This window comes from Canis lupus, chromosome 24 (genome assembly GCF_011100685.1).
Source record: "Canis lupus familiaris isolate Mischka breed German Shepherd chromosome 24, alternate assembly UU_Cfam_GSD_1.0, whole genome shotgun sequence".
Lineage (NCBI taxonomy): Eukaryota > Metazoa > Chordata > Mammalia > Carnivora > Canidae > Canis > Canis lupus.
Window position 1 is genome coordinate 30,816,551 of NC_049245.1, and position 16,651 is coordinate 30,833,201.

At 38.9% G+C, this 16,651-nt stretch overlaps 1 protein-coding gene and 1 long non-coding RNA gene across 4 annotated transcripts in view; one reads left to right on the forward strand and one right to left on the reverse strand.

The window, feature by feature from the left end:
* The window catches only part of PTPRT (protein tyrosine phosphatase receptor type T), a 1,032,653-nt gene that overhangs the window by 202,795 nt on the left and 813,207 nt on the right, over positions 1-16,651 (reverse strand). For both annotated transcript variants that reach the window (XM_038572341.1, XM_038572340.1), the window contains exon 14: positions 5,121-5,157. In XM_038572341.1, the coding sequence (XP_038428269.1) occupies positions 5,121-5,157 (37 nt within the window). The remainder of the gene's footprint in view (positions 1-5,120; positions 5,158-16,651) is intronic.
* On the forward strand, positions 3,896-5,454 carry LOC119865670. 2 transcript variants are annotated; one of them, XR_005377894.1, is made up of 3 exons: positions 3,896-3,980; positions 5,038-5,198; positions 5,322-5,454. It is a non-coding gene; the product is annotated as an uncharacterized LOC119865670 (long non-coding RNA). The 2 variants fall into 2 exon arrangements; XR_005377893.1 differs by having other exon boundaries at positions 5,318-5,430.

Below are 16,651 nucleotides of genomic sequence, written 5' to 3' on the forward strand. Positions count from 1 at the left end.
TTATCCCTTCTACTAGCAAATACCAAACTCCCACCCCACAGTCCCTTAGCTGTACCTTCAATTTGTGGTTCTATAAATAAACAGTGCCTCCTGGTGATATGTGAATCTATCCATTAAATACTCTCTAAATACAGAGGCCTTGGCTCTTTAGGGGCTTTGGGCCAGGGGTGTGGCTCCTCTCACAGTCTGAGGTCCTTAGTCAGCCTCCCAAATCCTACCCTTGATCCAGGTCCAGTGCAATTTCCAATGTTAAATGAGAAGGGGTGATGATGGACAAGGAAACACAAAGTCTCTTAGACTATATGGGTCCCAGAGAAGCAGAGCTCCAGAACATGGAACGTACCTGCCATTACTACCAGACAGAGCCTTTGGTACTATTGTTACTTTAGTCTCCATTCTGTACCTTTCACTTCTTTTTGGAAGCACTGATCACAATCATAACTCTACTATTATCTATTAAAATCATTTATGTAAGGTCTGTTTCCTCACTACACTGTGAGATCCTTAAATTTTTTTTTTTAAATTTTTATTTATTTATGATAGTCACAGAGAGAGAGAGAGAGGCAGAGGGAGAAGCAGGCTCCATGCACTGGGAGCCCGACGTGGGATTCGATCCCGGGTCTCCAGGATCGCGCCCTGGGCCAAAGGCAGGCGCCAAACCGCTGCGCCACCCAGGGATCCCTTTTTTTAAAATTTTTTTTTTTTTTAATTTTTACACTGTGAGATCCTTGAGGACAGGAACCACACGTGCTGGTTCACCATAAAACCATAGCTCCTTCCAAAGTGTCCAGCTCACAGATGCTGGGTGAGCTGACTCTACAAAGGAAATAACTTTCATCGACAATAATTTCATCCAAAATGCTTTGTAGTGAATACAACACTTATACATTTATTGTACCATCTGATCCTCCAACAAATTGGATGGTGGAGGTCTTCCTATGTTGGATCTGGCTTGTACCATCTTGCTAGGAGCCTATTGTTAAACATTGACTTTTTTGCAAGCTGGTTTTAAATCCTTGGTAGCTCGATATTGGACATGGTGGGGATAGTTTATCCTGGAAATCAATAAAGCCTATAAATAAGGGGTTTTCTTTTCTTTTTACAAAGATTGGGTTTATCATCAAACTGCTGTTAAAAAATGTTCTGTAAATGAATAGATGGGCATAACTTTAAATATGGTGCCTCTGAGTCTCAGGAAGAAGAAGTGAGGCTTTCAAGATCTCTGACCCTTGCTACAGTGAGATGCTGGCTTCAAATGCATTTACTCATTCTAGCAGGCATTTTTCAAGTGCCAACGATGTGCCAGAAACTTCCTGCCATGGCAAAATGTGATGAGGAAATTAATAGTTAAGACCAAAGAGCCCCTCATCAGAGATCCTCTCAATCAGCACTGCTGATGCCTGCCCCAGTAGATGAGACCTGCACAGGCCCCAGAAACATGACTGGATTGAGACCTGATGCTCCCCCATCATGTGGGGCCTGAAAAGTCCTACTGTCACAGACCTAGCCATCAGGTGCAGATAGCCCACTGTGTTTACCCTCTGCCCGGGGCTCTTTCCACAGAACCTGCAGCTCCTTTGCCAAAGCAACTTCCCTCGGCTTCTCAAGGGAACAACAGTCAAATATAGACCCAGCCCACCATTAAGCCCCCTCTAACAGGGCTGGTTCCTGCTCCTTGCATACCCTTAAGCCTACTGAGATTATACCATGAATAACGAGTAGTCAGAGGCTCCCATAGAAACCACAAGGATACTACCCCTAATTGCATGGGTCCTGCTACAGGTTGAACTATGCATCCATCCCCCAATTCCTATGTTGAAGTCACAACCCCCAGTATTTCAGAATGGAACATTATTTGGTAATAGGGTTGGTAGATTTAATTAGTTAACTTAGGACAAGGTCAAACTAGAGTAGGAGGGGCTCCTAATCTAATAGTACCAGTGTCCCTATGAAAAAGGGAAAATGTCAACACTGGATGCCTACAGGGAGAATGCCATGTGAAGATGAAAACCAAGTAACATCAAAGATTGTCAGCAGCTGGGGAAGAGGCATGGGTCAGATCCTTCCCCCACAGACCTCAAAGGAACCAACCCTATTGATAACCTTGACCTTAGGCTTCTAGCCTCTAGAACTGTGAGACAAGAAATTTTGTGGTTAAGCCATTCAGCTGGTGGCACTTTGGTACAGCAGCCACAGAATACTAATCCAGGTCTCTTGCTTTGCAACCCTCCATACTGGGCAGCACTACTTTAGAGTTTGGGTGACTAACAGGGATGTTACAGACAGACAAGGGTTAGAGCCCCATGCTGGAACTAGGTGTGGAATCTAACAGAAGAGGCACTGCACTCAGGGACAGGTCAGAATGGCGCTGCCTGAGTGCTGGGGGCTGTTACATCCTGTGTGGGAACCCTCCAGTTCTGCGGGACTCACATAGTGGACTACGGACATCATCTGGAATCACCAGGGTCAGGGACAAAACACCAGCCAGTTGATTCATCACCAGAGTGGTGGCCTCAAGCTTACACATGTGATCACACTCCAGAGGCTGGATGCCCACTGTCAGACCCGGAAGGCAGGTGCCATGATGACAGGGAGGTGGAAGTGCTTGGAGGGACCTGGGTGGCCAGTGGAATATGCCACTGGCACTTTACATACTGCCGATGCCTGCGGGATTCCCAGTATCTTATTTTCCTTTGTTAAAAGGAAAAGTGTTTTTGGCAAACCCACAAAGTGAGAAATTTGATTCAGGAAAGAGATGGGTCAAATATGGATTTCTGCCTTAGATCCTTGATAGAGTCCTCATAAGCAGTGCATGGAATTAGGGAGGGTTTGCCTTTAATCAACTCTGGATGCTCCCGGGCTAATTCGAGATACAGAGAAGATACTAACCAAATACAGGTCTCCTTTCCTTTGCCTTTTCTCAGCTTTTTTTTTTTCTTTTTTTTTTTCAATAAGTATCCTCTTATCTGAGGTAGTGCTGAGACGGCTAACTCCCTGGACTCTGTGAGTCTGGCATTCTGCATTGTCCAGCTTTCTGTCCCATTCTAGGTGCTTCTAGAACTCTGTCCCTCCAGGCTAACATGACAGCCCTTGCAGATCTGGAAAGTGAGTGTGTCAATCTACCTCTGACTCACTGCTGCCTGGCTGGGGCTTTGCCAGCTAGCTGCAAATTCACATTCATTCACTTGTTCTCATCCTTCCAAACACCTACATGCTCTGTGGGCACACACTCCACTAAGGAAGACTGTATCCTAAAGGTCAAACAGGAGGAGAGATCTTTATGCTATGAAGAGGTATGAGTTCTCTTCTCTAGCTCTTTAAAGACTACTGCAATTCTCCTTCAGAGAAGCAATGCAGCTCTGGAGAAGCATGGCATGGTGAGCCTCTATATTTGTAAAATCACCAGGGGAGTAAACTTTTAAGTATTCTCTCAAAAAGTCTCCCCATGTACCTATTGCCCATCCAACCCTGTGTTCCTAATGTCCAACTTGGAACATAAGATCTAACAAGGTACCCTTTGTGCGGGGGGTTTATATCCCAGAGGGTGTCCCTAGAATTCCACACCCCTGTGGAGGGGAGAGGAATCACATCAACCCCTCCCTTATCTAGAAGTCAAAAGCTGGAGGGGAGCCACGGAGCACCATCATAGTGGGTGAAGGAGGTCTCCCTAGAAGTTTCTTTCTTTCCCTGACTGCCCCTTTAAGCAGGACACTGCAGACACTCAGCTGTCCTACTTGCAGTCTGGAGCTCCAGTGCTATGCTATTGATGTTCTTCCTTCTGGATTATCTGTTTTCCTCAGTGGGAAAGTCTGCCAAGGCCTGTGATTTGTGCCACATTTGTTTGCAGACCATCAATTCTCTTTGCCTCACAAAGAGCATTTTATCTCTTTCTGTCCAGTAGCCTGAGTTCCTGAGAGTGAACAAGTGAGGGACACACTGGCCTCTCATGACATGTGAAATCAGAGTGAGTTCTTATCATGGTGAGTCCTTACTGCTTCTGTCTTCTCCCTCCTGTATCATCTTCCCTCTTCTGCCTACACATTGAGCTGGTTTTCTTCAAAGTTATGAAAGTCACGAGTGATAGGTTTTGGTGTATATTTTGTCAAATAACATAGATATTCTCCTCCTTCTCCCCCTCTCTCCCCACTCCTTCATCTCTTCTTTTTTCCCTACTCATGTGTGCATTTTCCTCGTATGAGTGTGCATATGCATATATGTTCACATATACACACTGGGGTCATCATCTTTGTTCATGGTTTATGTCTATGATTATATGCCTACTTATATTCATAATTGTCATCTCTGTGGAAGCATCCTATATAACTATCTGGGCTGTCGATAAATGCAGGGAACAATAGAATTGTCCAATTTTGGTGTGTTTATGTGGAGACAATGGCTGTTAAAAATATCCATTCTATAACAAAAAAGATAAACCTGATTTCTAGCCATTCAACCTTGTAATAGGTTAAATGATAACAAACCATTCATTGATTTTTTTTTAAAAAGTAATAAACAGAAACATGTACCAATTGAAAGGGCCAGGCAATTCAATTATAATTAGGAAAACAAAAAGTGATGAGCCTGAACAATGCTGCCTTAGGTTTTGGGATAAGTATTGAAAATGCCAACTACATAACAATGCAGTGTTTGTTTTCTCATTATTAAAGGCACCAAAACTATCACCTCATTTGTGAAAGCCAAACTTAGTTGAAAAAAAGTACAAAACTTGGAAGATAGATCTGATAGACATACTTAAAAAAATACCCACATAAACACAGACCCAAATATAATGAAAATATATAGCAGAAGAATGAGTAAAAATTTATATCCACCCCCCTATTGATTAAATGTACCAGTCCATTCATCCAACCATCTGTCCGTCCATCCATCCATCCATCCATCCATCCACTGATTCAACAAATATGTTTTGAGCTCTTACTATGCTTTAGGCACTGTGCTATTAATATACACTATATATATTAATACCTAGATGTAAATGACTCCAATGAAAATAACAATTCCTTCTTTTATTTTTAGTAATTGTTGGCTCAACTTTCCCTGTGTAGCTACAAGGAGAAATGCTTAAACAGCTGAAGACAGACAAGGACATGCCAACATACCTTTTGTAGCCAGGCGAACGCAGTTGATTTTGGTCTCCTGTGAACAACAGAAATGAGGTTCCAGTTAATTAGTTGCAGGTTTGATTGTTATATATAAAAAATACATATATTTTTAGTTATAATCTTAAATCTGTCCTTTTCATTTCTTCTCCCACTGGAATCACCTTTTAATTCTATTTCTTTTTTTTTTTTTCAAGCTAGATACATACTTGGCTCCTTTCACTTCCTGGCTGCCATCACCTCATGAGCTTCTTTTCCAGACAGAACCACTTCTAAACATATCAGATGCTGCTACTACCTAGCACAAGACAACTTTAACAATGACACAGAGTGAGTACACTATGGCATGAGTTAGTTGATGGCCCCAAGAGCATCCCTGGGAAACTATAAGTAAATAATCTATCTATTGGTACAGCCTGAAACAGACGCTTGGCAACAGTCCAGTCAATATGAACGTGTAAGAATCAAACTGCAAAGTTCATGTTCAAAAAGTCACTTTGGCCCTGAGATCTTTGATGAACCTCACAGGTTTCATGGATAATGTTGTGTGTGTATGTTTGCACAGCAATAAAATCTTTGCCAGGTGAACTATCTAGTTCTTGTTGCCTGTTCCCCAAGAGGACAAAATCCATAAACTTGTGATGTTACTGGGCATGTAGTTGAGGTACAGAAGAGTGTGCTTAGGAGAATCATTTTAGCCTGCTTTATTGGGATCATCTCCCTGGAGGCTCTAGAACCAGTTGAAAATTCCAGTTGACTAAGCTATACCCTCAGCAGTAGTCTGAATCTAGTGAAGCAATGAAAATAAAGGGCAAATAATGCAAGTGTGTGTGTCTCAAGAATCATATGTGTCTTGCTACTGTGCACTCATAAGAAATCAATCCATATTGAAGGCACTTGTGTTAGGTCTTTGAGGGTTCCTGGACCCAATTCTATTATGCTGTGTGAGGGGTTCTTCCCCTTCTACAGCACCAAACAATCCTCTAGATACCAGCAGGGTATCTAAGAATTCAACTCAGTTCTGATACTGTCTACCTGGAAATGGCATCAGATTCCACAGGTTAAGGGTTCAGTTCTATAAGACTGTCTTCTACTCTCCATTTCAGATGCCAGGTACAAGCATAGTTACCTATTCTTCTAACCTACTAGCTACAGATGCTAAGTTCCAATGACCTCTTCCTTAGGCTCAATTAGTTTGCTACAGTAGCTCACAGACTCAGAGGAATATATTACCAGATCACCAGTTTATTGTAAAAGGATGTAACTCAAGAATAGCCAGATGGAAGAGATGCATAGGGTGAGGTATGTGGGGAGGGGTGGAGCATCTCTATGCCTTTTCCAGAAGGCTATCCTCTCCAATCTCCATGTGGTCACCTACCCAGAAGCTTTCTAAACCCAGTCCTTCTGGATTTTTATGGAGCCTTCCCTGCATAGTCATTATGGACTAAGTCATTGGTTATTGGCTGATCCAACCTCCAGCTCCTCACATTTCCCCAGAAGTCCAGTAGGCTGGGTGTTGGATAGGACTGTGAGACTAAAAGTTCCAACCCTCTAATCAGAAGTTGATCCTCCTGGCAACAGTTACTTCCTTGGGTGAGGTCCAAAAGTCACCCTCATTAACATTACAAATGACACCTTTATTGCTACTGACACTTAGGAAATTCATCTGAATGACCAAAAATGTATTTCTTCTAAGAAATCACAATACTACATCAATAGTACAGGGTTATAAGAAGTATAAAACTCATGAACTTCATTTCAGTGGCCATAAACAGTAAAGGCATACTTCCCACTCAAACTAATATGGCCAGTGTAGGTGCATGAATGGGTCTGAAATGGGGTAGTGGTAGTGGTTGGGGGATACTCTAACCACTATAGTCACTTAGAGACCAAAGCTGGTACCTCCATTTTTAAATATTTTTAATTTTTAAATTAAAACAATGTTATTTAAATTCCATTTAGTTAACATATAGAGTATTATTAATTTTAGGGCCAGAATTTAGTGATTCCTCAGTTGCATATAACACCTAGTGCTCATTATATCAAGTGCCCTCCTTAATGCCCATCACCCAATTATCTCATCCTCCCCACCTACTTCCCTTCCAGCAACCCTAAGTTTGTTTCCCACAGTTAAGAGTCCCTTATGGTTTGCCTGTTTCCATCTTATTTTTCCTTCCCTTCCCCTCTGTTCATCTGTTTTGTTTCTTAAATTCCATATATGAGTGAAATCATATGGTATTTGTTTTTCTCTGACTTATTTCACTTAGCATAATACTCTCTAGTTCCATCCACGTCACTGCAAATGGCAAGATTTCATTCTTTTTGATGGGTAATATTCCATTCTTTATCTAGTCATCTGTTTTTTTTTTTTTCTTAATCTAGTCATCTGTTGATGAACATCTGGGCTCTCTCCATATTTTGGCTACTGTGGACATTTCTACTATAAACATTGGGGTACATGTACCCCTTTGAATCACTGTTTTTGTATCCTTTGGATAAAAGCCTAGTAATCCAAGTGCCGGGTCATAGGTAGTTCTATATTTAACTTTATGAGAAACATCCAAACTGTTTTTCCAGAGTGGCTGTACCAGTTTGCATTACCACCAATAGTGTAAGAGGGTTCCCCTTTCTCTGCAAGCCTGACAACATCTGTTGTTTCCTGAATTGTTCATTTTAGCCATTCTGACTGGTGCGAGGTGGTATCTCATTTTGGTTTTGATTTGTATTTCCCTGATGACGAGTGATATTGAGCATTTTTTCATCCTGTTAGCCATTTGTATGTCTTCTTCAGAGAAATGTCTGCTCGTGTCTACCTCCATTTTAACACAAGGCTTCACTGTTCATTGAGGCAGGAGGAAAAAAATGCTGGAGTTTGGCAACTCATAATTAAATGCTTTGTATCAAAAGTTACACTCACTTTACTCAAGTTTCATTGGCTAGAACCAGTCATACGGCCATGCCCAACTTAAGTGAGATAGAGAAATGGAGTCCTCTGTGCACCCAGAAGTAGAGAAGAAATGGTAATGTCTACAGCAGAGTCTATTTTCTCTAGGCATACCTCTAATGCTAGAAACTGTATCTTCAAATAAACTCAAGTATGACTCCCCAGTGGTCTTGATTCTGTTCCTCAAACCAAAGAAAGTCTGCCCTGGCCTTGTATACAAAAGATATCTGGATATTGAAAGATGGTTCTCATGTCCATTAACATTCTTCTTCTTCAACAATTCCTCAGATGACTAAAGTTCAAATCCTTTGAACCAATATTGCTATTCATTCTGGGACACCCTCCAGTTTTGTCTCTCTTAACAAGAAGGGTCTAGAGTAGGAAGCAGCAGTCAACTTTCAGTTTTGTCAATATATGATTATCTAGATTATAACGATTTTCTATTTTCCTTAGTTATACTGAGCTTCTATTAACATAGCCAACATCTCACTTTTTCATTGATCATGGTGAATGTGCCATCATCAACCTTCCCCCACCAAAAAAAAAAAAAAAAAAAAAAAAAATATTGTGCCTGCTTCTACATATAAAAATGTGGTTGCATTTCTGGAATCCAAGTTCAGAGTCATATACTGATCTCCCTGTTGACTTCCATCTTCATTGATCTGATTGCTATAGTCTGCCATTATATTCTCTACCATTTACAAGTTTTTGAACATATTTTTCCTATAATTTTATCCAGATCGTTAATATAAGTTATAACCTGGAAAATGCCATTGATAAAGCTATGTGACATGTTCTAGAATCTGCCTTCTGGGTTGGCATTCATTGCTCATCAGAATTTTTGTTGGTTATCTAACTACTCACCTCCTCAACTGCTTATGCGCTTGGATCCTACTTCTGTGTCTTTCCACCAAAATAGCTTGAGAATACAGTCAAACTCACTTCAGACACTCAGACTCTAACTACTGCATTTCCCTAATCTATCAGCCAAGAACTCTCTCAAAGAAAGAAGATTGGGTTGCTGTGACTTTCTCTTTAGGACAAGTGCTTCCTTTCCTTTCTTTTTTTAATGCTGAAAGAACTCTCTTTCAAAATAAACAATTGCTTTATTAAAAAACTGGAAAATGCAGAAATGTTAAAAGAGTATCATACATTATGATTCAAATATATGAAGTATTCATTTGAGGTGTTCATGTGATATTTCAAGTATGCTATATTTCAAGAAAAAGGTTTTTTAAACAGAAAGAGGTAATAATAATTAAAAAGGTTTTTTAAACAGAAAGAGGGAATAATTATGAATAAAAAGCATAAAAATAAAGTAGAATTTTCTAAATGTGATGCCAAAGAAGCCTCAGTCACAAATGAGGTAAAACTTGAAAATAATAAAGGTGGGCCAATTAATTTTTTTGTTTTCATGTTTGGAAAAAGAGCAGATGTCAAACTCCTTTTGGCTTCCATTTCTGTTCTCTGACTTAAAGGGTCAGTGAGCTGAAGCCAAGATGATTACAGAGAGTATGAGACTCTGAGGACTAAAGGTGTTTTGTACATGGCTGTGCGGCACCACAATGACCATCATTAAGAAACCATGGCGAGTGGGAGCCATGACACTAAGGATGGTCAGAACGATCACCAACTTTATATTAATACAATGAAAAAGGATTTTTGCAAGAACAGTATTAGGAAATTTGCCAATTATGTACAAGATTATCACACACAGCAATGGGCAAGAGTTTGGTGAGGCTTTCACTGCTGGGGGTAATTTGTAAATATGTATCTAGACTTCAATGAGAATCAATCTAATCTTCTCACATCTAAGAATCTATGCTCAGGACACCTCGGTGGCTCAGTTGGTTAAGCATGTGACTTTTGGTTTCTGCTCAGGTCATGATCTCATTCATGAGTCATAGGATCAAGCCCCATGTTAGGCTCTGCGCTCAGCAGGGAGTCTGCTTGGGATTCTTTCTCTCTCTCTCTCTCTCTCTCTCTCTCTCTCTCTCCCTCTCTCCCTGCCCCTCCCCTGCTTGTGTGCACATGCATGCATGTTCTCTTTCTCTCTAATAAATAAATCTTTAAAAATAAAAATAAATCTTTAAAAAAGGATTTCTTCTCAGGGAATAATCTGAAATGTAGAAGAAGGTTTATATTCAAAGATGTAGGTTCCAGTGTTCTTTATGCAAGTGAAAGTACAGAGCAACATAACCCTACAGGCATGGTAAAGAAAGTTGTGGTCTATCCACATGGTGGAATATTATGAAGCTAACAAAAATGATTGTGAGGGCCACATAATAACATGGAATTGTACACATAAGAAAATATTAAATGAATAGGGCAAAGTATAATTTTTACTACAACAAACATGCAAAAATAAGCGTCTAAAAATAACTCATAAAGGAAATACCCTAAATCGTAAGAGTTACTACATGGTTCATCTGAAGTGTAACATACGTAGAGACAAGTATACTAACCCTAACTACAGTTTTCCAAGTTTCTCACAAAGTAAGCACCCACCTGGGAGCAGCACCCCATGTGAAAATACCAAACATTATCAGCACTTCCGAAATATCCTTCATGTACTCTCTGGGTCACTTCATCCTTGCAATGGTGAACACTAACCTGCCTTCATTTTTAAAGTATTTTATTTATTTAATTATTTAAGAGAGAGAGGGGGAGAGAGAGAGGGGGAATGAGCTGGGGGCAGGGAGATGCAGAGCAAGAGAGACAAGTAGACTCCATGCTGAGCATGGAGGCTGACATGGGGCTTGATCCACAGGACCCTGAGATCACTACCTGAACCCAAACCAAGAGTCAGATGCCTAACTGACTGAGCCACCCAGGTGCCCCAACACTAACCTGCTTTGTATGATAGTGTTCTCTCTCTCTCTTTTTTTAGAAGATTTATTTTATTTATTTGAGAGAGAGAGAGTGAGCAAGTGCACTCATGGAGGAGAGAGGGAGAAGAAGCGGGAGAAAGAAATACAAGTGGACTCCACACTGAATGTGGAGCCCAATGAGGGGCTTGATCTCACAACCCTGTTATCAGACCTGACCCAAAAGCAGGAGTGAGATGTTCAACTGACTATGCCACACAGGCACCCTGGGAATGTTCTCTTTAAAATTTGTTACATTAAAGGGAATCTGGGGAGCTGCAATGGTTTTTTTCTACTGCCTTCTCTCCCTCATTGGGTCATTTGTAAGAACTCTCTGAGAATCATCTTCCTTTCCACAATTGCATGCATTAAAATGAGCCATTTCCAACACCACCTTGTCTACCCCACATCTATTAAAAGCTGCATTCTATAATCTGGAGTGCATGTCTCATTATGCTTAACTCTCCCTGGCTCTCAAAAACATGATGTTGACATGTCTGCTCTCTCCCAAGTTCCTGACACCTTTAATTCCATAACCAATTTGTCTTTGTTGTCTAGAATTAGATACAAAGTAATAAAGTCCTAAGTCACTCTCTTGACCTTCTGCATGACTGAGCTGTTAGCAAGCAAGTCAGGAACATGCTAGATATTCTGCATCTCAACATATGGGAAGTCTGGCCAGTGCACATATACCCAAAGTCCCCAATTAATTCAGTAAACAGGAAATGAACGCTTTCTTTGTGCCAAGATTATATAAAGCTTTGGGAAAAGGAGAAACATTTGGTGTATTTTCTGTACTATCTCCATTAATTACATCCCACTTCTAAGTCTGTAATATATTCTGGGACAGTACAATATAATTTCATTTCCCCATCATCTTAACTTCCCTCATATCCTACTCCATACTTCAGATTTATAAATCTGGATACAGATATGTATCACTTTGGGAAAGAATATAATGTCCTAACTTTTGTGATTCTTTTAAGACCTACTTCTATTCAATCTCTGCCAGTGCTGGGCAATATTGAGCAAGTCACTATCATTCTATACAGCTCAATTTCCCCATCAATCAAATAACTGAGAAAAGGATGGAAAAGCCCAATTTGGTAGAATGGGCAGGGCATTCTAAGGTTGCATCAAGTCTCAAAATATGGAGTCTAATTTCAGCTACAGGCAGTACTCCTGCTCTCAGTGTTCTGTTCTCTTGACACCACTTCATATCACCATATTCCACCCAGCAACACATAATTTAAAAAAATCTATTATCTACCTCACTTCTCAGAATGCCATACAACTATACCTACTTACTAGTAATGGCCTCCATTTCAAGACTAGATCAAGTCTAACCCATCCATTTATTCTTTATCATCTACTGAAATACCAGGATGTCTCTTTAAGTCAGAGACTTACACCGTAGTGTCCAAAGCATCAGGCATTTCAGTAGCTACTGCTTACCATCCAGATCAGCTTAGGTTAAGTCATACTGCCACCTTGACCAAAAAACTCTAGGTACCTGGGTAGTGCATACAATTCTTATTCTACTGCCCCATTAGGTCATCTTATGTAATAGGCTGGGGAATTAGCCCTGATCCCATTTTCCAAATAATTTCCCCAATTACCCTAACTCATGCCTTTGTCTTCTCTAAGACCGAGCCACCCCAGTAAATACAATGGGAGTTATTTAGCCCTGAAGCTATAGTCTAGTTTGCTGAGTTGATTTAACTCCTCCCTTAATATTCCTCTAAGTCTTGTCTGGGGGCTCCAACTGCCCACTTAACCCTTTATTCATTTATTAATTTGGTCAATCAAGCAGTAGATATTTACTGATATGATCATTTTTAATTCTACTGATGATTACTGAACAATAACTATGTGCCAGGCATTGCGCTGTGTACAAGTGCTGCAGCATGAGCAAAACAGACATGGCCCATGTCCTTATGGAGCATGTGCACATTATTTTCCAATATTTGTGACAAACATTAGATACCATTCTCATAAATAAGTGTTTAATAATAAGTTGCAATAAACACTATGAGGAGGAATTACTAGGTGCTATGTATGTGTGAGAAGATGACATGAGGTGTGGATGGGAAGGAAGATGATACATTGCCTTGCGCAAAGACCATTTAACCTGTGACCTGGAAGATCAAAAGTGTGTACTGGACTCAGGAACAGATGTGAAAAGACCCTGAAGTGAGAAAACTCAGGACAACTGGGTGGCTCAGTGGTTAAGTGTCTGTCTTCAGCTCAGGGCATGATCCTGGAGTCCCAGGATCAAGTGCCACATCAGGCTCCCTGCATGGAGCCTGCTTCTCCCGCTGCATATATACGTCTCTGCCTTTCTCCTTCTCTGTGTCTCTCATGAATAAATACATAAATAATCTTTAAAAAGTGAGTTTGTGTATCAAAAATTGGATTCAAATATTTTTTTAAAAAAGAAAAAACTCATGGTGTAGTTGAAGATGTAAAGAAGTCTGAAATGGTTACATCATAATGAATTACTTGGTGAATGATATGAGATGAAGCTAGAAACAATAGCCTGGTAGAGTCTTTTAGACTGTAGAATTTCAGTCTCTATTTTAAGAACAACAGGAAGCCATCAAAGAGTGATAAGCAGGAACAATAAGGTTTTCAGATTTATATATATATATTTTTAAATGTAGAGACTGTTATATAGAGAACAGACTTAGGTACAGGATAAACTAGTCAGTAGGAAGAGTGTGGTGGTATAGTCTAGCCTAGAGATGGTGGTGGCCAAGACAGTGGCTGCAGAGATCCTGTCTCCCCTTCCCCATCCTAAGAAGGCATATTTTAGCTCTGCCTGACCCTAGAGACCTCTCATCACCTCACCTCACCCCATGCTTATGAATCAGTATTGACTTCTGGTACTGATACCTACTGGGTCCTCAGTCTAGCCTCCCTGTACCCCAATTCTCCTTGTCTCTTCCAAAAATCCACAAGGTATACAACCTTAGCATAATTAAAATACAGAGAATCTTCAAAACTTCATAATCCCTGTTAGTAGAAAATAATAAGCATCACAACTGAATGAAATATTTCTATGGTTTTTAGCATAAGCTTTTTTTGGACAGCAAGGGCTATAAAGAAAAGCAACTTGATAGAGAAGAGAGGTAAGCCAGCAGAGGGTATAAGATTGATCTAAATTGATCTCTAGCAATACCAAGTTCATATGTAGGAAAAATCTGAAAATGTATGAAAATGCTGTTAGATTAAGATAATGAGTAAGTAGAACAGAATTGGAGGGCACAATAATTCAAGGTGGCAACCTTAAAAAGGTATCGCTTATTGGGGAAAATAAGGTAAAAAGATGGGGAAAGTGGCTTTGGGAGATTGGATGAGGAAAAGAGAAGAGGCAGGAGGAATTTTAAGATGCTGTAATTCAAAAGAGAACAACAACAGCAACAAGATGTCCAAGAACACATAGTCACTCATTCCCCATTATATACAAAACTTAGTCATCCTTTCAAAATCTGTACTTCACTACTCTACCAGAATACTGCATGTTTAAACTAGAAATCTTGTAAGCCACCACAAGTCTACATTATGAATACAAGAAAGGAGCCAAATACAACTATTACATGAAGAAAATGGAAGATAAAAATCAAAACATAGCAAGTGATGAAAATCCACCCCCTCAAATAAAACAAAACCAATCACATGCCAGACGAAAATTGTAGCCAACATTACAAATTGAATTAAATTTCCTCAAACAGCTTTGAATTAGAAATGTGAAGATTAAAAACTAAAATGTCTTAAAAAATCAGTAAAAAAAGAAAAAAATAAAAGAGAGTTGATAGAACTCAGGAAAATAGGAAAAAAGGTAAAGACACTTCAGAAATGAAGTTTAAATAATAAGGTGTCCATAGGAAAGTTTTAATAAGGAGCACTAAAGAAAGGGAAAAACAACCAAGGGCAAGAAAATGAAATAAAGAATAAAATAGCAAGGGTCAGTAAAAAAAGGTGACTTAAAGACAAAGAAGATCCAATATATGTATACTTGAAATCCCTGAGAAGACAGATTGAACACTGGATAGGCAAATATTTAGAACAATAATCCAAGGAAAATTTCTGGAATTAAAAGATAACCTGAGCCTACATATTGAAAGGACCTTAACTCATGAAAGATCTATTCCAAGATCCTAATAAAACAACTTTACTTAAAAAAAAAAAAAAGAAAAACGTCCTCAAGGACTCCAGGCAAAGAAATCAAATAATTCACAAGGGCAAGAGATGCCATGAGATATCTCCAAGGCAGCATACAAGGTCAGGAAATATGAGGCAACATTTCAAAGAAACTCAAAGAAAGAAATTATGAATCAAGGATTTTATAACTAGCCAGGTGTCTTTTGAAATATCAGAGCTATAGAAAAATAATTTTCAACATTCAATAACATTATGCAAAGTGAAATAAGCCAGACATAGAAAGACAAATACTGTGTGATTTCCCCTTTATGTGGAATCTTAAAAAGTTGAAATCATAAAAGTAGAAAGAGAAATGATGGTTGTAAGGGACTGGAGAACAGGGGAGATAGGAAAATGGTGGCCCAAGATTTATGGAGGATTCATAAGTCTGGAGACTGTAAATATTCTATTTTATAATTGAAATTTGCTAAAATAGTAGATCTTAGCTGTTCTTACACAATGTGAGGTGATGAGTATGCTAATTATCTCAATTGTGGTAATCATTTAACAATGTACATGTCTCTCAAAATATCACATTGTATACCTTAAGTATATACCACTTTTATTTGTTAATTATATTTTAACAATTCTGGGAAGAAATGATGACAAACCATGAACATGAAAAGTTAGCTGCAAAAAGAGGATTGAAAGTTACAAAAGTAACTACCAGAAAAAAAAAAGTACAAATCTTTCTGAATATCAAGAGATACTTTAGCACAAAAGAGTAGACAAAAACATATAAATTATGATAGAAAGAATGAGTGATAGAGAGTTGAGACCAAACATGTCAGTCATGTCAACAATGTGAATAGGTTTAACTCACATAATTAAAATGAAAAAGATTTCAAATTGTCTCATAAAACAAGACCAACTATCTGCTATATATAAAGGTCATGCCTAAAACAAAGTGATTCAGAAAGGCAACAATAAAGGAATGAGAGAAATTAGGCAAATGAAAAAAAAAAACCCTAGCAGTAATAGCAATCTTGATACCAGACAGATGAGAATACAATTTAAAAAGCATTAAATATAACAAAGGACACTTTTTAATGCTGAAACCCACATTTAATGAAAAAATACAACAGGTATGAATATCTATGCACCAAAACCACAATAATCACCTTTACAAAGTAGAAATTCTAAGAGATGCAAGAATAATAGACTATTGTCGGTATAAGACAGATCAAGTGGGTAAGAAAAGATAGGCATGGACCTAGAAAAACTAAAATAATTAGGCAGACTGAGCGGATATGTTTCAAACCCTACAGCCTGATAATAGAAAACTTCTCTTCATGATCTTATGAAACATTCACAAAAATTGACCATATTTTAGCTAATTAATAAAGTATCACTATGTTCCATAAAGTAGAATTATTATCAATATTCTATTATTAAATGTAATAAAATTAGAAATTATTAAGAATATTAAAAAACCAAACAGGTCATTCCACCTCAAAAGCTCCAAAATAATGTCTTTTGACTCACTCCTGAGTGAACAGGGTAATAAAATATAATGA